Source organism: Mustela putorius, unplaced genomic scaffold (genome assembly GCF_011764305.1).
Source record: "Mustela putorius furo isolate JIRA1106 unplaced genomic scaffold, ASM1176430v1.1 tig00000874_pilon_pilon_pilon, whole genome shotgun sequence".
NCBI lineage: Eukaryota > Metazoa > Chordata > Mammalia > Carnivora > Mustelidae > Mustela > Mustela putorius.
Window position 1 is genome coordinate 8,609,937 of NW_025421505.1, and position 26,271 is coordinate 8,636,207.

The following is a 26,271-nucleotide window of genomic DNA, read 5'->3' on the forward strand; positions in this document are numbered from 1 at the left end:
AACAAGCCAGCCTCAGCAAAGAACTCACGTTGAATTCCTCTCTGAAGAGCTTATTGTCATCAGCCATTCTCCGGTTAATCTCCTCTTCCAGCTTGTCCACGGGCAGGGGTGGATACTTCCTGTTGGTGCTTGGGGACCTGGCCAGAAGTGGCACGCTCTGGGGTTCTGCAGTATACAAGTGGGGAGGTTGGTCAGGTGCTCTGGAGACCAAACTGGGGATTCTACCTCATGTACCAGGCCACCAAGGACTAGGTTTGCTTTCTTCAAGTCTTCCCCCTATCCCTTGTATGATGGGGAAACCTTTATTTCTTGATTTTCTTCTCCACAAAGGTTCCCCATGTCATGAAGGGGTGCCTTACCCACATCCTCAGTGCGACCATTGGATAAGCGGAAAGAATTGGAATGGCTCCCAGCTTGCTTGTATTTCTTAAACCTATAGAGAAAATGTTCATAGTGAAAAAGTAAGCACAGAGTCAAGAGACTCCAATCACTGGCCTTATATTTCCACATATCAATTCAGCTTCCTAAACCTCCTTTACCAAATAAAGATGTTCTTTTAGAGAGGGGTCCTGCACATGCTGAGGCAGCTCCATTTCATGGTGACCCAGTGCCTCTGGATGCTCCTGCTCATCCTAAGCACACTAGAATCCAACCCAGGTGCCATAACAGTATATTCTGGCTTTGTAGGGCTCCTCTGTGTGGCTCCAAGTGCAGGACTCACTGGAGATGACCACCACACCAGGTGGGGAAGGGCTAAGTGGGCAGAATACAGTGGAGAGGAGATAAGAATGATCCTATCAGACAAAATCCTGGTATTTCCCCAGTGTAGTCAGGAAGAAGCCGAGAGCTTCAGACTAGGTGGACACAGGTCTGGCTACAAGTCTCCTGCAGAAAAGGGGAGACTTATGACAGACAAACTGGAGGGGTGCACAAAGTTCCCCTCTCTTTATCCCTGCAAAACAACAGAGGGAGCACAGAGCAGCTTAAACCAAAGATAAGTGTAGGGTTAATCCTAATCAGCCAGGGCAGTAACTTCAGCAGGGAAACGACAAATGCACCTTCCTTTTCTCTCCCTTGGGGTTCCCCCTCCTTGTTTTTTTCTCCCTGTGGGAACAGTAATATCTAGAGGACCCTGAAGGAAGAAAGGGGAACTCTGTAATTCACATAGTTCAGTTTAGTGCACTAGGGTTAGGGATCCTAGATCCTAGGTTTGTCCCAAACTTCCCCCAACTAGAAATAGAATAGGTCTCTATTTACCACATCATCTCCAATCGGGTACTGTTAGGGGTTGCTTCAGCAGGGCTAGATCTAAGGGTCTTAAATCATCCAACCCAACACAAACTATACAGCTTTTCCTTCAACCTCAAACCACCACCCTGGGCTTGAGGTTAAACTGGAGTTGGGGAACTGAATTTGGGCAGATGGAAGCAAACCGGGGGTGGAGGGGCCTAGGTCTTGAGGAAAGGTATGTAGAGCTTTTAAACTGTTCCTATGTAGAATTTTAATCTTATTATTATAGAACATTCCTCTCTATTCTATTTACTGTCCTTATCCTACTATCTTCTGGACCGTGTGGGCTTAATGAGACTCTGGTGTACTGAAAAAGAATCCGAGAGAGTGCAGAAGCTTTAGAATTCTCACTTTAGCATTTAACATGCTCACCTTAACATGTACAGAACTATGATAATGAACACAATCACTAGCAGAGAGGACAGGGCCACCATCACTGCAATAATTGGCGTCTCATCTGAAATTGAGAGAACAAAACATGTTATTACCATTGTGTGCAATGGAGGGCTCAAGTCAGCTGCTCAAGGAAACACCCAGATAAGGAAGATGGGCTCATTCCATGTTTCTGTAACTTTCAGGGCATAGACAGAGTGAGTGAGAGAGAGAACATTTCCCACAGCTACCGCAGGGCCAGTGTGGGTGGAATGGGAGGGAAAAGGTCGGGAGAGGAACCTAGAGTGACGTGCCTATCCCATCTCCGACTTGTACATCTATTTACTCTCTTTCCCTGGATTAGAATAAAAACCCTCTGAATGTTTCTTTCAAAGCCACAGAGCCTAAAACAGTGCTTCGCACATAAAAAATACTCAAATATTTGAAAGCACAAACACATCAATCCTGATGGCAGGCTGGGTGTACAGGGCCAACAATGTGCTCTGTCCCAGGCTCAATGAGCTCCATCTAGAGGAGGATGGGAGAGGAAGGAAAAAGGACTATTTTCCTATCGTAAACGCAAATACTTTCCTGGCACAGAGAACAGTGTTCCTGATTAAAGCAGGGAGACATTATTAGATCCTTAAGCACTATGTATCTAAAATGCTGGGTACTCTTTTCTACCTCTTTCCACAGCCACCTTTACCAGGAGCCCGACTATAGCAACATCTGGCTTGGAGACAGAATGACTCCTCCCTTCATTCCACAGGGCCCTGCTTCCTATCCACCCAATACTTAGCCTCCTTTCTCATGGCGGCTGACCAGGTGCTGACTGATCTTCCTCCAGTCCCACATCCCCATCATGAACCATACAACCAGTATGAGTGTATAACTATCTTTACCATTTCCCCTTCTGCTAAAAGGGAGGGCATGTCCCTCCCATCTAAAGGTCAATCCTGTCACATATGGTCTGGATTACATCCATTACTGTCACCTCAACAACTTGTCTTCTTGACCAGTAACTATGTGCCAGGCACTGCTCCAGACTCTGGGAACAGAGAAACGAGTAAGCAGAAAAGTGACCTGTAGGAAGCACCAGCACACTATTCAGAAACAAGTAAACATACAATTTCAGACAGGGACAAGTGCTTTGAAGAAAAGACGAGTAATGGGATAGAGACTGATGGGTTGGAAGGAGTTATTTTAGAGTAGTTCGGGCAGGTCTGAAGTGCTTACAATGAGCAGAGGTCTGAATAATGTGTAGACATAACCCATGCGAAAATCTGGGCAAGGAATTTTCTAGGCACAGGAATAGCAAGCATAATAGCCCTTAGCAGCTTGGAGAGTTCAAGAAATAGCACAAAGGCCAGTTTTAGTACCAGATGTGACTGGAGGGGTGGGCAGGAATCTGAAGACTTGGAGCTTTGTACGCCATGGTAAGCAGTGTGGATTTAATTTTGAACATGAAGAGAAGCACTATGTGATTGGAGGAGTCTGAAAAGGGCAGAAATATCACTGGATTTATATTCTTTTAAAAGATCAGTTAGTTAAACTGACTCATAAGCAGTAGTCATGAGGTGGGAAGTAATCCAGCAGAATATGGTGTCACAAAAGCCAAGAAAAGAGTTTTTCAAGGAGGAAGTAATCAATCAGATACTACAAAAGACTACGTAGGTGAGTTTCACAGAGAAGTGAAATTGGATTTGATAAGACAACAGGTAAGACTGTTTTACGAGTGGTCTCAGTTGAGTAGTAGGTGAAGCAGCATAAATGGGAGTGAAATAAAGATGGAAAGAGAAGACAGTGAGATATCAACTCTTCATTTGAAGTGAGGACTTCTACCATAAAGAGGTGCAGAGAGAATGAACAGCAACTGGAGGGACATGTGGGATGGAGGTTTTGGTTTTTTTTTTTTTTTTTGAGATGGGAGGTATTATACCTTGTTTCTTCTTCTTCTTCTTTTAGATTTTATTTATTTGACAGAGAGAAGAGAGCAAGCACACAAGCAGGGGGAGTAACAGAGGGAGAGAGAGAAGCAGGCTCTCTGCTGAGCAGGGAACCCTAAGCACGGCTCAATCCCAAGACTCTGGGATCATGACCTGAGCCAAAGGCAGACAACCTACTGAGCCACCCAGGCACCCCACCATGCTTCTTTGTTGATGGCAATTTTCAAACACACCCTGGTATGCAGCTGTCATCTGAAAATGAGCATTCAAACTACTCCCTCCTCTTTGAAGAACTTTCATTTCTTGGTTTCCACAACAAAGAATGTTTCTGATTTTCTTTCTATCTCTTGGCTGCTCCGTCTCATTTTAATCTCCCTAGCTGCTCCTCTCTAACACAAGGTCTCTAAATGTCTGACTTCCTCAGGGCTCTGTCCCTAGCACTCTTCTCTGCACTCCAGCTGATCAGACAGATGGCTGTAAGTGCAAATGATGCACTAGCAATTCCCACATCTGCACTGCCTGATCAGATCTCTCTTTTGAGCCTATATGTCACCCCCACTTAAATTTCACAGGCAATGCAAACCTTCCATGTCTAAAGCCTTCCCCTCACCATTCAGTAGAGAACACTACCATGCACCCTGCTAGCCAAGGAAAAAATGTGGATATCCCCATGATTTCCTCTTACTTATCATCTATATTCAATTCAGCTGCAAGTAATATGTTTTAGGGCTAAAATCAATGCCTCCAATTTGTCTGCCTTTTTCTATTCTGTTGCCAACACTGTAGCCTCAATCCCTATACTCTCTCATCTGGATCACAGTAACCCTCTACCACTGCTGATTCTTTCTCCACAAACCAGGCAGAGTGGTCTCTAAGAAAGCAAGCCAGATCATGTTCCTCTCTTATAAAACCTTTTAGTTCCCAAGCCTTTAGAATGAAATCTAATACCCTTACACAAGACTAGAACAACCTCCCCACCAGCCCCTGCTCACCCTATCTCCTGCTATGCTTTCCTTGCTCACTCCATTTTGACCACTGGCACTCTTCATGCGGAGTTCATTTCTTCCTTAGGCCTTCAAACATGTTATGCCTTTCTGCTTTACATAGCCTCCCTCCATTCTTTGCCTAGCTACCTCCTAGTCATCCAGTTCTCATTTCCAGTGTTACTCTTCCCAAAGAGGTCTCTTCTGACTTCCTACAACTAAATTACGATCCTAAGTTTTAGTTTCCTTAGTGCTAAAATAAGTTATGTGAAGGTTAAATGAGATCATCCACGTGAAGTTTTTGGTGCAGTAAGCAACACACATTATGTACTCACAGTCAGTATCGGCTATTATCTTCCCTGTTATTCTCATAAGGCACAGTTATTGCCTTTGGTAATACCTCCCACACTTTATAATTATATATTTATTTGAGTAGAGTTGATTAAGAAATGTCCCTCCTTTATACCATAAATTCCACAAGGGCAAGAATTACATATCTGCTTTGTTTCTCACCATATACCTAAAATCCAGACAAAATTTCTCACACATTTGGCATTAAACAAATACTAGACTAATGATTTATCACTAAATAGGTCTTTGTTAAATGCCAATCACAAAGTACACCAGGCATTAAAAGAAGGTAATTAGGGCGCCTGGGTGGCTCAGTGGGTTAAGCCACTGCCTTCGGCTCAGGTCATGATCTCAGGGTCCTGGGATCGAGGCCCACATCGGGCTCTCCGCTCAGCGGGGAGCCTGCTTCCTCCTCTATCTCTGCCTGCCTCTCTGCCTGCTTGTGATCTCTCTCTGTCAAATAAAAAAATAAAATCTTAAAAAAAAAAAAAAGAAGGTAATTAGAGCCATCTTAAGATAGTGAACTGAATCCATAATTTTACTTCTTTCTCTTCCCAAAAGTACATTGAAATGATAGAAGAAATATAAAAATACTAGTGGGGGCGCCTGGGTGGCTCAGCGGGTTAACCCTCTGCCTTTGGCCTGGGTCATGATCTCAGGGTCCTGGGATCGAGCCCCACATCCTGTTCTCTGCTCAGCGGGGAGCCTGCTTCTCCCTCTCTCTCTGCATGCCTCTCTGCCTGCTTGTGATCTCTGTCAAATAAAAAGAATTTTTTTAATTAAAAAAAAATACTAATGAATGAAAACCATTATCTGGAAGGCAACAAAGAGTGGCATCAGCAGATCTGAAACAGGGATGTGTAGAAGACAATGACGAGGGACTGACTGGACTGCTGCAGAGATCAATCAGAGCCACAGAGCCAAAGAGCCTTCAGTTGAAAAGTAAATATGAGTTCAACCAGTCTGGGCCTGGAAACACTTCAAGCTTAGTGTCAACCAGGCCTGGGAATGAGAAGAAGCCTTGGGGTAGCAGAATGCTACCAGTACAGGGCCAGCACATCAACAGGCTGGGTAACAAGCTGTGGTGCCCCATCCAGACTCACTGGGAAAACAGAACCCTACACAGACTAGATGATTTGTCAGAGAGTGCTGAATGGTTATGTCTTGGAAACAGGGAAACCACAGCCCAAATGTAGCCCACTGCCAGCTCTGCATTCATTTATATAGTGCCCATGACTGCTTTTGCACTACAAAGGTAGGGCTGAATAGATGTGACAGAGATAGTATGGATGCAAAACTGAAATTCTTTTATTATCTGGTCCTTGATAGAAAAAAATCTGCCAAACCCTGATCTAGAATGTTAATACCACCCCTGCTCTTATACAATTCTAGGTCAAATATCACCTTTTATGGGTAACTGCTCATTTCTTGCACTTCCATAACACTATGTACCTACTTTGCTACAATCCCACTCAATTAAAGTCATAGATTAAATGTCAATAAAATTACAAATTTCTGGAAGGCATGGATTTGAGATCACATCCAGATATCCCTGCACTCAATATTTATTCTTTCATTCAATAAATATTTACTGAGTGACTTACTGTCAGGTCTGGAGTGTACAGTAGTGAATAAATCAAAATTCCTTACCCTTATGAAGCTTACATTCTAGTTGAGGAAGAACAAGAGGTAAATAAAGAAATATATAATACAGATAGTAATGAGTGCTATGAAGAAAAATAAGGCAGGGTAAAAGAGAAAATGGGGGAGGTTGTTCTGTGATGTAAGATGGGGTGGTAAGAACTAATCCTGAATGGATGGATGGACAGATGGTGGACGGACGGATGGATGGATAAATGGATGGAATAAGTAAAGCAGAACAGTGCAGTATTATTTATGACCAACAGTAGTAGAGTTGACAACTATAAGCAAAAGGACAAGAAGAGTCAGCTACCAGATAACTTAGAAATGAAAATGATTACAGTTAATATTTTAGCACTTACATAGTACACAGAGCAAAGCGCCATACATATATCATTCAATTCTCTTAAGAACCCCAACATAGAAACCACTATTAACCCTTTCTATGGGTGACAAACTGAGCACAGAGATTAACTTGCCCATAGTATAAAGCTGCAAATCTAAAGCAAAACCACAAAGTTACTCTATTCTCCTGACTCTTCATATTCTACATAAACAAATACAACTTTAACTCTTCCAAGCTTTCAGGCCAAAACAGCCCTCTGTAGTAGAAGTAATATTTTATCTGTTGACATCTGAATTACATCCATGTTTCTAATACAGTTAAGGACAATACAGATAGTAAAGATGTCCTCAGGCCTCTGTGAGGGAAGGAGATTCAGATCTATTAAGAAAACAGGAGAGACCTTACAGCTCCCTGTACCAAATCTCAGACTTAGAGATAGGCTCAGGATCAAGTCACTCTCCCAGGGTCCCGTCCTAACTGGACAGAGTCATAATCTCAAGTCTCAGGCTTGTCCTGGTCTAGGTTTTCTGGAGGTGGCCTTGCATGATGCAGGCCGGTATAAGCAAGACAAGCACAGTGGTCTATTCCTTGGCCTACCCCCACCTCCTCTCCACTATCCATTCTAGCAAATTTCACTTCCTAGACTCAGGCTATGGGGACAGCATTTCAAAAACACTAAAATGGTACTCTGGGACAACAGATGTCTTATTTGCTATAACCTTTTCCCAAGAAAACAAAGGGTAATGTTATTCTAAGGGCTCACGTGTAGACTGGTGAGTCACCTAAGGATTCAGACACACCTTGGTCAACTACAAAAATAATCACTGAAGTAAAAGCCATACTCCTTTAGCCTCAATCCCTAAAGTCCGTTTGTCTCATCTCTATGCTTTTTGATATTAGTATTCATCAACTCTCAAAGGCAGAGCTGTAATGTTTTAAGTACTTCCCGCTGGCTTTAAAAACAGCAAAAAAAATAATCAAGTTGACTCAATAGCCCAACCAGTGCGTTGAGCCCAATCTTGTCTTGGGCCAAATTATCATTCAGAAACTAGTTTCTGGGCGCCTGGGTGGCTCAGTGGGTTAAGCCGCTGCCTTCGGCTCAGGTCATGATCTCAGGGTCCTGGGATCAAGTCCCGCATTGGGCTCTCTGCTCAGCGGGGAGCCTGCTTCCTCCTCTCTCTCTCTGCCTGCCTCTCTGCCTACTTGTGATCTCTCTCTGTCAAATAAATAAATAAAATCTTAAAAAAAAAAAAAGAAAAGAAACTAGTTTCTATTGCCCACCTAACTTCCCTGAGGCCTCTGGCATTATCCTTCTAAAACAAAATTCTGACCATGTCACTTCCTTCCTTCCCATCACCAGGAGACACCCTGACCCTTGAGCTTACTGTATTATCAGGTCCATTATGCAGACAGGCTAGCTCTGGCCACTCTCCACTTCATGTGCTTCAATTGTGCACAGTTCCTCAAATACTTGACTTGCTCTCCCATGTCTCCTTGCTTTCAGCCTTTCAGGTGGCTCCTCATTTTTCTCAGTCACTGTATTAATTTAAAATACCCGAAGTTCACCTCCATGCGTCCTTCCCACTATCCAGGCACGAGTCTTTACGTTCCCTTGCAGCACTTTATGTGGTATAGCCAAATAACATGTAGCTGAGTGGACTTTGATCAGCATCAAAGTCCTGTTCACAGGACTGTTCATCAGACCTGTTCATCAAAACCTGTTCACAGGTTTCTTCCATGAGACAGGGAATAATTTCTTTTCTTTCTGGATTCCTTAGCATCTAACACGTAGGTACTGAATGAATATATAACTAAAGGTACTTAGGGAAAGCCATGGAGTTCACAATAATAATGTCATTTACTGAGATGATCAAAAAATACTTCTTTAGAAAGCCAGACAGAGCAGGTGATCTGATTTGAGAGCCGAGAAACCTGAATGAGCCTATGAGATTCAAAAGAATGCTTATCCTGCCTGGTTCTAGAACTCTGTAGTTCAAGGACTCCTTCAGAAATGTTTAGAGGATACTCTTTCCAGACTTAAAACAAACAAACAAAATTAAAAAACCAGGATGCCTGGGTGGCTCAGTTAGTTAAACATCTGCCTTTGGCTCAGGTCATGATCCCAGGGTCCTGGGATTGAGCCCTGTGTCAGGCTCCCTGCTCGGTGGGAAGCCTGTTTCTCCCTCTCCCTCTACCCACTCATGCTTACTCTAGCTCACTCTCTCTCTCAAATAAATATATAATATCTTTAAAAAAAAAAAAAGGTACGGTGCAGGAGAATAGCTAAATGTTTATAGTCATAGTGGAACGGTTGCAAGATGACCCTGCCCTGGGAGCTGTCTCACACAAAGGCTCTAGGAGGCAAGGAGTGTCCCTGTGTCTGTGAGTCCCAACTGACCGGCTAAGATTCCCAACTTCCTTAGTCTCCCATCAACAGGAACTGTAACAGAGTGGTGGGATGGCAGGAGTAGCAATGTGATAGCCAGCTCCTGCTGAGCAACTGCCACGTGCTGACCCAGCAGTAGGCCAAGCACTTTATATGTGTTACTTCTTTCTCCAAAATAACCCTATGACAGAAACTATGTTCCAATCCTATTTTGCAAATAGTGAAAAGAGGCACAGGGAAGTCAGATATCTACCTCACCCTGCTGGTAAGTGGTAACAGTCAACTCACGAACTGAGATGGTCTAGCCTGAGTCCAGGGATTTTAACCACTGCATACACAGCTTGTCCAAATATTCCACAATGCCACTCACTCCCCAGCCTTAATACATATATCAAGACTATTCAAGAGCATTTTCTTACACAGGAAAACCTCTGAATAGATGAGAGTATGCATCACTATCCTGCTCTAACTTCATGAAAATGGGAAGTAGATGTTACAGATTCCCCTTTAAGACCATTCCCCTAGCTGCTGGGAGGGTTAGTGTTTTAACAATTCTTATTAAGTCCTTTCCCAGGAAGTATCCTTGGCCTAAGAGTAGCCTGGCCCAGGGGAAAGCCCCTGCAACCCCCATTCCAACTCCAGAGCTCTCTGCAGGACTGACTAAGGCCTTTGCTGCCCTTGCTCTGATCATGTGGCATCTCATGTCATCTCCCTCAGTACTAGTGCCTTCAGTGCTTTGCAGGTGCTATGGAGAGAGAAAGTACTCTCCCCTAAACCAGAGTCTGTTCTCTCTACAACAAAACTAATAAAACTGAGATGTAAAATTAGTGAAGACTGAAGAAAAACTGGAGAGTGCACTCATGACCACTGATTTCATGGGGAAGAGGTACTCAGGAGTTAATGCAAGAACTGGATTTAATGCATTACTATATATTACACAAATCACCCAAATTAACACCAATAAAACGCTTTAAAAGAAAAGCTGATTACAAAAGGAAAAGTGCTGTGATTCCACTTAAATTAGGTGGCTAGGATAGACAAATTTATAGAGACAGAAAGTAGACTACTGGTTACCAGGGGCTGGGAGAAAGGAGATATGGGGAGTTACTGTTTAATGTTTAGAGTTTTAGTTTGGGATGATAAAAAAGTTCTGGAGGTAGATGGTGGTGATAACTGTACAACAATGTGTTAATTTCACTAAACTATCCAGTTTGAATGGAAAATTTTATATGATGCATATTTTACCACAATTAGAAAAAAAGCTAATTCTGCTGGATAGTGTGATATATTTAAAAAGTAATACACATGATAAAATAACCAGCTTCCTAGACTTCAAAAGAAAGAAAGCAAAGTTGCCTGCCTCCCTTTGTCTGTTTTTATTCCTTTCTGTTTTGACAATTAAAACACCAGCCATTCCTATTCAAAAGCATCCGAGACCAGTGCAGAAAAACTTATAATTTAATTCATCTGTATAAGATATACTTTGCTTAGCAAAACCATTATGATGAAAATATTTTAAAATAATTTGCCTCATTTCTCAGAAAGCATTTGGTTTTAAAATTAGAATGTGATATCAAAATTTAAAGAAATACTTCTAGAGATCTGCTCTGGTAAAAATGTCATTATATTTGGGGCTTTAAATATTGCTGAGAACATGTATGTCTCTTCAATTTTCCTGTTTGGTCAAAATCAATTACACAAAATTTTTTTTTTAACTTAAAAAGGATATGTGCTAATACATATTAATAATATGTCACAATTAGCAATACACTAGATAATTAAGGTAATTTCATTTCTTTTTAATCACAATACTGGAACCACTCAAATCTATGTTAGTTAGTTAAAACAGGGACAATACTGGGGCAAGAAAAGAGTGAATATTAAGAAAATACAAACTATGTGGAGGAAGAAAGCAGACTGTATGTTTAATCTTAAAGCCTATACTTCAACTTTTGACTGTATTCTGAGACTGGTTAAAAGAGGACTTTTAGGGGCGCCTGGGTGGCTCAGTGGGTTAAGCCGCTGCCTTCGGCTCAGGTCATGATCTCAGGGTCCTGGGATCAAGCCCCACATCGGGCTCTCTGCTCAGCAAGGAGCCTGCTTCCTCCTCTCTCTCTGCCTGCCTCTCTGACTGCTTGTCATCTCTCTCTGTCAAATAAATAAATAATTAATTTTAAAAAAAAGAGGACTTTTAGAGAGCAAACATAAGTTATCTATTGCAATATAAATCTATTAAGTCTACATTTGGTAGTGAGAATCTAGTAAGCAAATATCAATAGCAAAGACACTACTTGATAGAGTCTAGTTCCTGAGTTTAAGAAAGTGAGAGCTGGGGCGCCTGGGTGGCTCAGTGGGTTAAGCCGCTGCCTTCAGCTCAGGTCATGATCTCGGGGTCCTGGGATCGAGTCCCGCATCAGGCTCTCTGCTCAGCAGGAGCCTGCTTCCTCCTCTCTCTCTCTCTGCCTGCCTCTCTGCCTACTTGTGATCTCTCTCTGTCAAATAAATAAATAAAATCTTAAAAAAAAAAAAAAAAGAAAGTGAGAGCTGGAAAATCACAAGAAATCTGTGCACAGTATAACATATTACCAATCCTCACCAAATATGGTGGCAGATGGACAACACATGATGGATTATCGTACCTACTTTTCTGATTCAAATGTTCCCTTACTTAATGGGAATTCATAAGCCTTCAAATGTTCTATTAATTAAGCAAGAAAAACTGTGCATGGTTAAATAGTGGATGGGGGAAGCCTCAGAAAACTCATTTAATAAAATAAAAAATCATAGGAGAAAAATTGGTTCACAGATTAACATTTTCCAAACTCAAATGCAATGATCATTTCTTAGACCTTTGAATGATCTCTCTTTCTCTTACGCCCTCTTATGACAGTCTTACTATTGTCCTAAGCAAAATGAGCCACTCCACGTAAGTACCCACGCATTCTGTTCTCTGTTGACCAGGGACTTGCCAGTCCTCCTTAGACCACTTACACAGTATCTCCAGCCACTGGGACATTACACTAGAGTGGTGAAAACCCATAATATTCATATAAAATGACAAAGGGTCCACACTTTACAGACTAGCGAAAACAACATAAAAAGCTAGAATGTTTATAAGCAATTATTGATTAGACATTAGGAATTACTACAGGGTAGAAATTATGGCTTAACAGCACCAAAGGATGCTATTAGCAAGGTGACATAATAAATTAAGATAACAGTTGTTTTACTACTTGTTAAAAGACATCATAACTGTTAGAATCCATAATCTATATTTAGAAACATAGTATTTTTTTCTGTTACTCTTCTCTACAAGGTTAATATGGAAAACAAATTAAGGGAAAGTAAACACACAACCATACAGACACACAAGGTTACCACAAACTGAGCAAAGACGGTGAATACTGTACACTATAAAGGGGACAACAGACATAAGGTGAGTGGCTCACCTCTTCTGTCCTTCGAGTCAGAATTACCTGTGTAATAAGTGAGAAATAGAAACATTCATTCTCAAAGAAAAGCTTTACAATTCAACCTAAGTTAAGATAAAATAAGCTCTAGGAAAACAAGATACTTTCTTCTTTATATATATTGGGGCTAGAATGAGGTACCCTCCAACAAATGGGAAACAAGACTGCCCAGACTCACTAAACTTCAATCAGTAATTTGTCCTTCTGAGTACAAAAACAATACATTAATCTTCTTAAAAAGTACAAGAACACAAAAAAATACAAACACAGTAGTATTAGAGGTCTTTAGATCTTTTAGGCCATTAAAATGCAACAGTGCAAAATTAAGTTAAGGATATAAAAGACCTAAAGGGTAATAGGCAATAAAATTTAACCAGTATGAAAAAAAAAATAATCTAACCAGTGTAGACCAAATTCTGTATCTTAACAAAAACTTCTCACAAGCCCTTATAAATTATTCCCCATTACAGAAAAAACACAGACAATATTCTTTTATCATGATGCAATAAAACTAGTAATTAACAAACATTTGAAAATTAAAAGTAAAGCCAAACTATAAAATACCTAAAAAATAACAAAATCACTCTTGTGGCAGAATCTACCAACTCTCCCCCCGTAATAGTCTCTTCTTCTTGCTTTTGGTACAAGGTACAAACCCTGTTTTGTTTTGGTTTTGTTTTTTTAAGCTGAGCACAAAACTATCAAGCTGTAGACTGCATTTCTAAGACTCCTTTGTGCCAAATGTAGTTATATGAAGAATTCTAGGCAATGGGATGTAAACAAAAGTGATAAGGGTAACTTCTGGATCACATTCTTTGAAAAAGAAATTGTCCCCATTTCCTCTGTTCCCCATTCTCAGGGGCTGGAACCAGAACCCAATGATGAGAACCATTTCTGACCAATCCCATGAGGGCAATTTTGCTGGGCTGGCAGAACTGATAAGAAAAAAAGAACTTATGGTTTCCTGGGTGGTTCAGTCAATTAATTGGTGACTCTTGATTCTGGCTCAGGTCATGATCTCAGGGTTGTGATATAGAGCCCTATATCAGGCTCCGCCATGAAGCGGAGATTCTTCCTCTCTTGGGGTGCCTGGATGGCTTAGTCGGTTGAACATCTGACTCTTGGTTTCAACCCAAGTTGGGCTCTGCACTCAGGGCAGAGTCTGCTTGTCCCTCTCCCTCTGTTCTTCCCCAACCCCCATCACGAATTTAAAAAAAAAAAAAAAAAAAAAAAGATTCTCCTTCTGCCCCTCCACTCTTTAAAAAAAAAAAAGAAAGAAGAAAAGAACTCAGTCCTTATGAGGCAAAGCCCTCTGTTCACCTCTGGAATGTGAGAGGGGAAAGAAGGATAACTTCTGTCTACTTAAGTCACTGAATTTTGTTCTGCCTTTATTAGAGTAGTTTAGGCTGCACCATAACTAATACAACTACCTACAAGAACACTTATGGGATACCTTACAAACTAATAAATACATAACAGCAGACTCCTTGGAAGAAAAAAACAAACTGTGAAACATAGAAGTGGTTACCTAACTCAAGTATGAAAATGGACATACTATGTAACAAATATTAACAGCTATGTAGCAAATTAATCTTAAGAGACGACTTTTCCTCAAATCCATTCAAGTAATTTTGAAAACATGAATGAGATGCATAGTTTTCTAGGTAAAGCTCATTTCTTTCTGTGAAGCAAAGCAAAACACTGACAACTAAAACTTAACAAAAACAGCACAGATACATTTAAAAAAAAAAGTACACATATAAAGGAAATAGACCAATTTAATTTAAAGATAACTTATGAATGTCAATGGAAAAAACCCAAATACAGTAGTATCAAACAAACTGCTACAGTTCATTCAAGGGAACTACAACACAACCAAGTAGGGTCGTTTTTGCACAAATGTAAATAGTTCAAAGTTAAGAAATCTATTAAAATGATTCACCACAGCATATCACAAAAAGAGAAATCATAATGGCCTTGCTCATTGATGCTGAACAGGCAAATGCAAATGCAAAATTTAACACCTATTCTTGACAGATACGTTCTTTAAAGCAGGAGTAAATTAATAAAACCTAAACATGATAAGTATGTTAACCTCAACCCAAGAGTCAGCACCATCCATGGTTAATGGAAAAACCACTAAGAACATCCTCCTGAGAGTCAGGTACAAGAGAGTGCTTTTACCACTGCTTCCTAATTTTGTTCTGAAGGTATTCACCAATTCATTTAAAGAGAAAAAGAAGGAGACTGATTTGAAGATTTATGATAATTGAAGAAAATTATGTCAGACACTGGGGAAATTTTTTAAGATGACCGGGATAAAATATACCTACAAAAGTCAACAGCTTTATGTAGTACACCCAAAACTAAAATAATGATCTAGATCAACTATTTCTTAAAAAAAAAAGAAAAAAAAAGTCAATAGCCTTTATAGCCCCAATAGCTGCCAGTTAGAAGACATAATGGAAGAAAATATTCCATTTATACTAACAACAAACAAAACACCAAAATAACAAAAAGGAAACCTTTGAAAGAGCTAGAAAGAAGCTGAACAAAACATGTGCAACATCAGTGGCAAAAACTGGAACACTTCTAAGAAATACAAAGTAAGACTTCAGCAAATGAAATACAATGCATTCTTGGATAGAAAAATTTAAAGATGGGGCACCTGGGTGGCTCAGGTTAAATGTCTGCCTTCAGCTCAGCTCATGAACCCAGAGTCCTGAAACTGATCCCTCTATCAGACTCCCTGCTAAGCAGGGAGCCTACTTCCTCCTCTCCCTCTGCTGCTCCCCCTGCTTATGCGCACGCGCGCTCTCTCTTTCTCTCTCTCTCTCTCTGTCAAATAAATAAATAAATAAAATCTTTAATTAAAAAAAAAGACTTAAAGATGTCAATTGCCCCTGTTCTATAAATGTGACATGATCAATAAAAACTTTTCTCCTGCTATATAAGTTGATTCTAATGTTCATAAAGAAAAATAATCAAGAATTGCTAGCAAAATTCTGAAAAATAAGATTAACAGGGATGACTAACCTTATCAAATATTATTTTATAGTTACAATTATTAAAACATGGGGGTTCTGACATGGACAGAGAAAATGATTAACAGAAAATACAAATACCAAGAAACAGGCATAGAATCTAAATACATATCAGAATTCAATATATGGTAAGGTAGCATTTTGCATCAGTGAGGAAAAAAATAGATATTCATTGAAAGGTACTGGGATAAGTTGTTAACCATTTTGGGGGGGAAAAAAGATCCATAGCTCACATTTCACACGGAATAAATTCCAGATGGATCAAATATTGAAGCACACACCCACATGCATATACACATACATATATAGAAGAAAGAAACCATAATTCTAGAAGAAATCATAAGGAAAATAATTTTGTAATACTGGAGTAAGACTTCCTAAGGGCGCCTGGGTGGCACAGCAGACTCTTGGTTTTGGCTCAGGTCATAATCTCAGGGTCCTGGGATCAAGCCCTACCATGAACTCTGTGCAGAGTCTGCTTGAGATCCTCTCTTCTTCTCCTTCTGCCCCTCTCTCCCACTTAGGATCTCTCTCTCTAAAATAAATCTTAAAAAAAGAAAAGAAGTCTTCCTATGTATGATCTAATACCAAGAAAACATTCAGTTAAACTGATAAATTTTAATTAAAAAATACTTTGGGGGCACCCGGGTGGCTCAGTGGGTTAAGCCTCTGCCTTCAGCTCAGGTCATGATCTCAGGATCCTGGGATGGAGCCCCACATTGGGCTCTCTGAGCAGAGAGCCTGCTTCCCCACATCCCACCCCCCTACCTTCTGCTCTGCCTACTTGTGATCTCTGTCTGTCAAATAAATAAATAAAATCTTAAAAAAAAAAAAAAAAGAGGGGTGCCTGTGTGCTCAGTGGGTTGAGTCTCTGCCTTCAGCTCAGGTCATAATCTCAGAGTCCTAGGATGGAGCCCCACATCGGGCTCTCTGCTCAGCAGGGAGCCTGCTTCCCCCTCTCTCTCTGCCTGCCTCTCTGCCTACTTGTAATCTCTCTCTCTCTGTCAAATAAAATCTTAAAAAAAAAATGTTTTTAATTGCTTATGATAGTTTCTGTAATGAAGAAAAGCTAGATGAGCAACTGGGGAAAAATATTTGCACCTTTATCATAGGTAGACAAAAGTCCGTTTTCCTAACATTAAAGAGCTTCTATAAATCTGTCAGAAAAACCCGACATTCTAATAAGAAAACCCCGCAGAGGATACCAACAGAGTTCTGAGATAAAGAAATACAAATGATCTTTCCAAATACGGAAAGATGCTCAACCTCACTCAGTGAAATGCAAATTAAAGCTACACTGAAATGCTAATTTTCACCTGTCAGACTGGCATATATCCAGAAGTTTGATAATTTACTGTACTTAAGACAGCATAAGAAAACAGGCACTTTGACAAACTGTTTATAGGAATGAATTTCCCAATAGAGGAAAATCTGTCAATACCCACCAGTTTACAAATGCATACTTAAAAATAATTTATCCTATCAATATTCTTATATATGCTTGAAATGACAAAGTATACTGTTTGTACTCTGAAAACAACCTTAACGTATAATGATAGGGAAAACTGGATAAATACATTAGGGTATACTCATACAACAAAGCAGCTCTTCACTGTAATACAGAACAAGTATGACAGGCTAGCGAAAAAAAGCAATCTGCAGAAATATACACAATACATATGTGTATCATTTGTGTAATAAATATAAGAAAAAGGACTATATATATATATATATATATATATATATATATACACATACGTACACACATATATAAAAGGAGAAAACAGAGACTCAGAGCAAAGGTCAAAAGGAGAGAAAAATTTAAAATAAAGAATTAATCTAGGTTATGTCCAATATCCAAATGAGTTTTAGAAGAAAACAAAAAATGGACAATGAAAGAAAATTTCCAAATAGAAGAAAAATATATCAACCTGAAGAACCAAAAATTTCCAGAATTGAAGAACAAAGGCTCCAAAGGTCCTATCAAGTATCCAGCATACTGAATGAAAAAGACCCACATCAAGACACATTTCCGTGAAATTTCAGGATACTTATGATAAAGAAGAGATCTTTCAAAAACACACCAAAGTGTAATTATGAATCAGGATAGCAACAGAATCCTCCAAACCTAGGAATTAGGAGTGACAGGGCAATGCTTTCAACATTCTGGAGGAAAAAATATGTCCTCACATTCTATACATAGCCCTACAGACATTTTTAGACATCCAAGGCCTCATGCAATGTACTCCTCATTGACTCCTATCTCAGGAAGCTACTGGAAGATATGTTCTACCAAAGGATGGGGTAATCCAAGAAAGATGTCAATACAGAAGTCAGGAAGCAAAGAGAATTTCCAAAACAAAAGAGAAAGGAAATCCCACACCAACACCTGGGCAGCAGCCCTGATAATAAAGCCTAAACTTGAGTAAAACAATGGATAACTCAGGAGGAAGATCTCTAGGGGAAAAAAAAAAAAAAAGATTACTTTACAGATCTGACTTTATTGAAAACTGTACTGAGAGGCTATAGAAACTATGAGAAGAACTGGCTAGCAACAGGCAAAAAGAAAACTAAAACAGAAATATAAGGCAACTGGGGCACTTGGGTGGCTCAGTCAGTTAAGTGGCTGACTCTTGGTTTCCACTTAGGTCATGATCTCATGGGTCATGAGACCGAGCCTTGTATTGGGTCCACGCTCAGTGGGCAAGTCTGCTTGAAGATTCTCTCCCTCTGTTCCTCCCCCAACTTGTGTGTGCATGCACACACTCTTTCTGATAAATAAATAAATCTTAAAAAAAAAGAACTATAAGGCAATTATAAAATCCAGGAAAGAATTGTACAAGAAAGGAAAAATAATCACATTATACTTATAGCTCAGCAGGGAGTAACATCATTATAATAATATAAAACATCAAATACTGATTTAACCAGAAATTATGATGTAACAATTATGGGAGGACTGATGAGGTGGTAGTAATCAGGAGGACGGGGGGGTTCAGGTTGTGACATCCTGATGTACCATAAAGGTTTTCTTGTGTTTAACTGATCAAAAGTCACCAGTGAAAAGCAGTCTCATCCCCTGAGACATGAAATGTGTTAACTATACAATAACTGGTTTCTTAGCTATAGCATAATTTGGACCTATGACAGATAAAGGAAAACTCAGTTCCCTAACAGCAGAGTGCAAAGACCACAAAAGTGAGAAATAGGCCTAACTTGCTACTTGACAGCCCCGAGATCAAAGACAAGTAATTTAATCTCTATACTTTCACATTAACCATCTATTAAAGGGAGGTAAGTATCCATAGTCATGTCAAAGAACTGGCAAATGAAGACAGTACAGAACAGAAATGAAGAACACAAGAACACAGGATGCAAAGTCAGTCATGCCTGGGTTACAGTCTCACCTTTCCCACTGACTAATTCAGTTTGCACAAGTTATTTTGTCTTCTTTCCTCAAGTAATGGCTATAACTCACAGAAAGAAATACATTCTACACTGTTACTCAGTATGTGTTTCTGTATGACTGTAACAAAAGTTTCACAAAATAATATACAAAATGCAAGAAGAACAGAAATGGAACAGGACCATCCACTTAAAAACAAAACATGATGGCCCACTAAACTGATTTCATGAGTTGGTCATGACCTGTACTTTGAAAAAGACTCCCTAAGTTACAGTTTCATCACTGTAAAATTCCTCCATCTGCAAAACATAAAACAGAACCAACCTCAGAGGATTCATAGGATACTACATACGATTACTCTATAAAACTCTCAGCACAACACCCACCACTTAAAAATAGTGCTTGCCATGTAAAGGCGGGCACTGTAAATGCTTTACCTCTATCAATCCATTTCATTCTGATAGTTCCTCTATGAGGTAAGTATTATTACTATCACTCACCCTTATTTTACAGATGAAGAAACTGAGGTACAGAGGCTAAATAAACTTGCCTGAGGTCACAGTCAGGGTGGAATTCAAACTCAAGTAGTGTGTCTCAGTAGACTGTCTACCATTTACAGTGGAAAAATATGGGATTAAAGCAGGAAAATGCAGGGCCTGGGTTGTATAGCTCAGCTGAAAGAGATCAACTATAGTAACGAAATGAGATTCAATTCAGCAAGTACTTTCTGAATGATCCCCATGAGCAAGATGTGATTCCAATCTAGGGGCCCTCGCCATCTAACAGGGAAGAAATATGAGCCAAGGAGATGAGATCACAGAAGATGGAACAGTGACTTTTGCTAGAAAAGGAATGACAGTTATACAGCTGTCAGGGAAAAATTTCCTCTACTCTTCAAATAAGCCCTCTAAGGGTCCCCTTCTCTTTTACAGACCAGGACCCTGAGGCTCCAAGAAGTCAGAAATTTGCTCCACCCAACCTGGTCTCTGACCTAGGGCTGATTCTATCTTTGGTGCCACTTCCCATTCAACCACTGATGGACTGAAGGAAAGAAGTAGGCTGGGCTGAGGCCTCAACAAGCTGGCACTGCAACTTAACTATTTCCCTGAGCTCCTCTAACTCCACCCTTGGCCACAGGGTTCCCACTCCCTAACTGTTACAGACATCGAAACCCATTCTCCTTCCATGGTCTCCATGGGTCCTTTCATTTCAAGGCTAATCCTATTACTCAGCTTCTGCAGCCTTTCATCTTTAGTCTCCTGCATCATCAATTACCTCCCCTTTCTCTTATATTTTCAAACTTCTTCTACCTTTAACACTCAAGCCTCCCCAGTCTAACCAGAATGCCAGGCAAAGCATAAACACTCCTCTAGAGTGTTTCTTCTTTCTTCTTAAGTCTATGTTAAACAGATATTCCTGAGAATTTATTATCTAAATTTCATCAGTTCGCAATTTTAATTATTTCAAGAAATTTTGTGGCTAGAAGACACAAAGTAATAAAACGGTAAGTAACCTCATAGAGAAAAAGAGAACAAAAACAAACCCCAAAACAGAAACCATCCCTAGTACCTGAAGGAGGGAAAGTTTCCGGGGTGGTGGCCACAGTGCTGGAATTCCCCTCCCAAGGTTCCGTGCTGGCATCTGTGAACTGGTTCTCTGGAAGCCATGTTCCATTTGGTGAAAGTGTAGTGACTACAGAATCGGTACTTGCTGTTCTTGTGGTCCCATTGTCAGAGTCTGAAGAATTGACAGTGGTTATATAGATGGGTCCCAGCGTTAGATTGGGGCTGAATGTTGGTGCCACCGAGAAAGAAGTTACTGAAGAAGTAGAATGTGAAGCTTTGGTCTCTTCTTTGACTGATTCTGCTGTTGATGTTTTCATAGATCTTGTAACGCCTACTGAATGTAAAACTATAAACAAGAAAAAGAAAGAAAGAAAGAAAACACCCCATGAAGAATGTGATAACTCAAAAGTTATGAGGCACAAAGCAGCAAGCATTAATAAACTCTCAAACAGGGGCGTCTGGGTGGTTCAGTTGTTAGGGGTCTGTCTGCCTCTGGCTCAGGTCAGGATCCCAGGCTCCTAGGGCTGAGCCCCACGTCAGGCTCCTTGCTAAGTGGGGAGTCTGCTTCTCCCTCTCCCACTCCCCCTGCTTGTGTTCCCTCTCTTGCCTCTGTGTGCCTCTCTCTGTCAAATAAATAAATAAAATCTTAAAAGAAAAGAAAAAACAATGTGATCGCTCAAAAATTATGAGACACAAGGCAGCAAGCATTAATAAACTCTTAAACAGGGGCGCCTAGGTGGCTCAGATGGATAAGTGGCCGACTCTTGATTTCAGCTCAGGTCATGATCTCAAGGTCCTAGCATCAACCCCGTGCTGGGCTCTACCCTTAGTGGGGAGTCTGCCTGAAACTCTCTCTCCCTTTGCCGTCCCCTGCCCCTCACATGCTCTCTCTCAAATAAATAAGTTAAAAAAATAAACAATCAAACACCTGAGACCAAGAAAAGACCACACACACACACTCTCTCTTTTATCTAACACTGGGCCTTTTCTACCACCTCCAAAGGACTACTGTTTCACAGAGGAAGAAAAGTGGATTCATTACTTATATTTTCAGAATCAATATAGAGAAGTCTTTTTTTTTTTAAGATTTTATTTATTTATTTGACAGACAGAGATCACAAGTAGGCAGAGAGGCAGGCAGAGAGAGAGAGAGGAGAGCAGGCTCCCTGCTGAGCAGAGAGCCCAATGCGGGACTCGATCCCAGGACCCTGAGATCATGACCTGAGCCAAAGGCAGCAGCTTAACCCACTGAGCCACCCAGGCGCCCCAATATAGAGGAGTCTTAAGTAGCAACAGTTTTGTTTGTTTGTTTGTTTTAACTTTTCAGGGATAAACATAGAATCTATTTATTTAAAGTAGTATATTGTATACAGAGCAATGCTGATCATTCAACAGGACTCAGAGATTTCCAAAGACATATATTTTATACCATCAGTTTTAAGTAAATCTTAAATATTTCTTCTTTCTTGAATACCACCCAGGTCTCCAATTTTAGGTCATTAAATGTGAAAGCAAAATTCTATTCAGAACACTAGCCTTATCAAATGACAATTTACCTGTGGTTGCATTGTTGGCACATACACGTGTAAGACTACTGCCAAGCAGAACAAGAATGAACCAGGAATCCATGCTGACCTAGAAAGGAGACAGCCATATTAGACAAGGTCCTATATTACTGTAACTATGTCTAAAATACTCACCAAAGGAGTATTTTGGGTAAAATCTTCCCAGCAATAAAATGTACATACAGACCAATGATCTTCTGGGAGTCTGATATGCATGCCCCCAAATCCAACTACCTAATTGATTTTTTATATCAATACAAATAAAACTTAGTAAGAACACACTTTTTAAAGCATTACCCTCAACTTTGGCTATACTTTAGAATCACCCAAAGAACTTTTAAAAATCTCCATGCCAGACTGCATCTCTGGGAGTGAGAGCTAGGGAGTGGTCCTGTGAAAAGCTCCTCTTGTGTTCACCATGTGCAGCTTTAGCATCTTCAGCATGGGAAGTATGGAGAAGGTAGGGTGACTGCGATGTAATGCTCTCTGAAACAGACCTCATACAGCTGCTCCCAACCTTTATTTCATTTCAAACCACATCAGAGTTGTGGCACATTCCTACTGATAATAGTGGTTCATCTGTCCATTCAGATTTTTGTGTCTTGTAGTGAGCTAGGTACTAGGGGAAGAACTGGGGAGCAATACACTCAAACATCCCATCTTCAGTAGACTCACACCCAGATGGTAATCAAATATGGTAGTGAGGGAAGCAGGACATGCCTCTCCAAGAGGTACATTAGAATCTCTGAAAAAGGGTGGGAGGAATGCAGGTGGCTCATACACAACCTAGGAGTTTGCCTCTGGTACCAGCAACCATGCCTAGTAGGGAAATGGGCTCAGTAGGTGGCCTTCCCAAGCGGTAACCATGTAAGATTTGATGACCTTACTATTTTTCCCACCTGACTATAATCTAAAATAGGGAAAGCATGCAATTCCCTCCAAAAGGGTTAGAAAACAAACTGGAAAGCTGATTACTTGTATGCATATACATTCCTGATAGGAAATGGTCTGAGGAAAAATAACTGTGTTTGGTGGGACACTGTAAGACCATCACCTCATTTCACAAAGCAAAAATAAAATCCAGAAGGGTACAAGGATTAAAAACACACTTTACAAGGAAATAAATTAATATTTATGTGAGCTCAGGATGAGGAAAGATTTTCTGATTTAAGAAATCACAAAGGTGGAGCGCCTGAGTGGCTCAGTGGGTTAAAGCCTCTGCCTTCGGCTCAGGTCATGATCCCAGGGTTCTGGGATCGAGCCCCGCATCGGGTTCTCTGCTCAGCGGAGAGCCTGCTTCCCTCTCTCTCTGTCTCTCTGCCTGCCTCTCTGCATACTTGTGATCTCTCTGTCAAATAAATAAATAAAATCTTAAAAAAAAAATAAAAAAAATAAAAGAAATCACAAAGGTAAAAATGGCATATCTGACTATAGAAAAAAATAAAAGCTACTAAATGTAAAAGAACATAAACAATGTTCATTGACAGATTCAATAATGTTCATGGAGACTCAATACTGTCAAGATGTCAGTTCTTCCCAACTTGGTCTATACACTGGATGCAATCTCAATCAAAATGCAAGTTATTTTTTGGATTTTGACAGACTGATTCTAAAGATTGTAAGAGGCAAAAGACTGAGAATAGTCAACTAAACACAGAAAAACAAAGCTGGAGGATTAACACTACCTAATTTCAAGACTTATCATAAAGCAATAGTAATCCAGACTGACTGGTATTGGTAAAAGAAAAATAGATCAATATAATGGAATACAGAGCCCAGATACAGACCCACATAAATACAATCAACTAGTTTTTGACAAAGGAGGAATGGCAATACAATGGAACAAAGACAGTCTTTTGAATAAATGGTGCTAGAACAACTGGGCATATGTGTACACAAAAAAATCTGGACACAGACCTTATATTTTCACAAAAATTTACTATAATCACAGACCTTAATGTAAACTCTATAAGGCACCTAGAAGATAACACAGGAGAAAATCAAATGACCTGGTATGGTGATGACTTTTTAGGTATAACACCAAAGACACAATTCATTAAAGAAATAATTAATAAGCTGGACTTCATTCAAATTAAAAACTTCCACTATGCAAAAGACAATGTCAACAGAACAAGAAGACAAGCCACAGTCTGGAAGAAAATACTGCAAAAGGCACATCTGATAAAGGATTGTTATCCAAAATTTAAAAGGAACTCTTAAAAATCAACAATTAAGAAAACAAACCAAAAAAAATAAAAAGAAAAAAAAGAAAACAAACCAATTAAAAGGCCAAAGACTTTAACAGATACTTCAGTGAAGAAGATACAGAGATTGCAAATAAGCACATGGAATGATATGCAACATGTGTCATTAAGGAATTACAAATTAAAACAACAAGACACCACAACACATCTATCAGAATGGCCAAAATCCAAAACACTGACACCACCAAACACTAATGAGCATGTGGAGCCACGGGAACTCTCATACACTGCTGGTGGGAATGCAAAGTGTTACAACTACTCTGGAAGACAGTTTAGTGGTTTCCTACATAACTAAACATTCTCCATATGATCTAGCAATTGTGCACTTGCTATTTACCCAAGAAAGTTAAAAACTATGTCTACACAGATATCTTCAAATCGGTGTTTAAAGCAATTTTATTCTTAATCGCCAAAACTTGGAAGCAACCAAGACACCCTTCAGTAAGTGAATGGATAAAGAAAATGTACTACATCCAGACAATGAAATATTATGTAGCACTTAAGGGATATGAGTTATCAAGCCATGAAGAGACATAAACTTTAAGTGATTATTAGTAGATGAAAGAAAGCAATTTGGAAAAGCTATATACTGTATGATTAAAATGAACAACATTCTTAAAAAGGCAAACTCCTGGAGACAGTAAAAAGATCAGTGATTATGGGGCTAGGAAGATGGGAGGGAATGAACAGGCAGAGGATTTTTAAGGGCAGTAAAACTATTCTGTATGGTAATACAATGATAAATACGTGTCATTATTTGTCCAAACCCATAGAATGTACAACACCAAAAGTGAACCCCAGTGTAAACAAGACTTTGGATGATAATGACGTGTCAATGCAGATGCATCTGCATTATTAATGTACCACTGAGGTACAAGGTGACAAGTGTGGAAGGCTGTGCCTGTGTAGGGGCAGGAGTATTTGGGAACTCAAATTTCTGCTAAATTTTACCATGAACATAAAACTGCTCTAAAAAAAAAATAAAGACTATGGGTTTTTTAAAGACTTTATTTATTTGAAAGAGAGAGACAGAGAGAGAACACGAGTAGGGGCAGGGTCAGAGGGAGAAGCAGACTTCCCACCAAACAGGAAGCCTGATGTGGATCTTGATCCCAGGACTCCAGGACCATGACCGGAGTGGAAAGCAGCCGTTCAACCAACTGAGCCACCCGGGGGCCCCGTAAGTCTATGTTTTAAAGGAAGGAAATAAACTAGAAAATTGTTACAAATAAGACAAATGATTAAAACCAGAAGTCCTATAAATATGGAAAACATTAAGACCTCAATTTGGAAAATCTGAAGAACCTCAACAGATATTTACAGAACAGAAGAATAAACGGCTAAGAAAATACATGAAAAAGTGTTGACCATCCCTATTAATCAAAGGAATAAAGTGACGAGAGAATACTTTTGCCTTTCAGATCAGAAAAGATCCATCATATGAAATATTCAATGCTGGCAAGAGTCTCATGAAAAGGAACCAAATACTGGTGGGAATGGCCATTAGCCTGTAATAACAAATTCCTTCCCAGAAAGATTATACAAGAATCTTAAACATGTCCATATTGTTTTGTGACCCATTTCCAAGGTTCTATTCTGAAGTAGATGTAAATAATCTGAAACTCAGACTAAAATGATAGAG

The 26,271-nt window shown here is 39.8% G+C and overlaps 1 protein-coding gene across 3 annotated transcripts in view; it reads right to left on the reverse strand.

Moving 5' to 3' along the window:
- Positions 1–26,271, reverse strand: part of PTPRA (protein tyrosine phosphatase receptor type A) — a 149,458-nt gene that overhangs the window by 44,371 nt on the left and 78,816 nt on the right. Inside the window, exons 2-7 of one of the 3 annotated variants that reach the window (XM_004772901.3) lie at positions 22,357–22,435; positions 20,805–21,146; positions 12,765–12,791; positions 1,663–1,747; positions 360–433; positions 29–165 (exon numbers count right to left, since the gene is read on the reverse strand). In XM_004772901.3, the coding sequence (XP_004772958.1) occupies positions 29–165; positions 360–433; positions 1,663–1,747; positions 12,765–12,791; positions 20,805–21,146; positions 22,357–22,429 (738 nt within the window). In that variant the 5' untranslated portion in view covers positions 22,430–22,435. Of the gene's footprint in view, positions 1–28; positions 166–359; positions 434–1,662; positions 1,748–12,764; positions 12,792–20,804; positions 21,147–22,356; positions 22,436–26,271 lie in introns of those variants that run through there. The other 2 variants (XM_004772902.3, XM_013046047.1) reach the window with 2 other exon arrangements.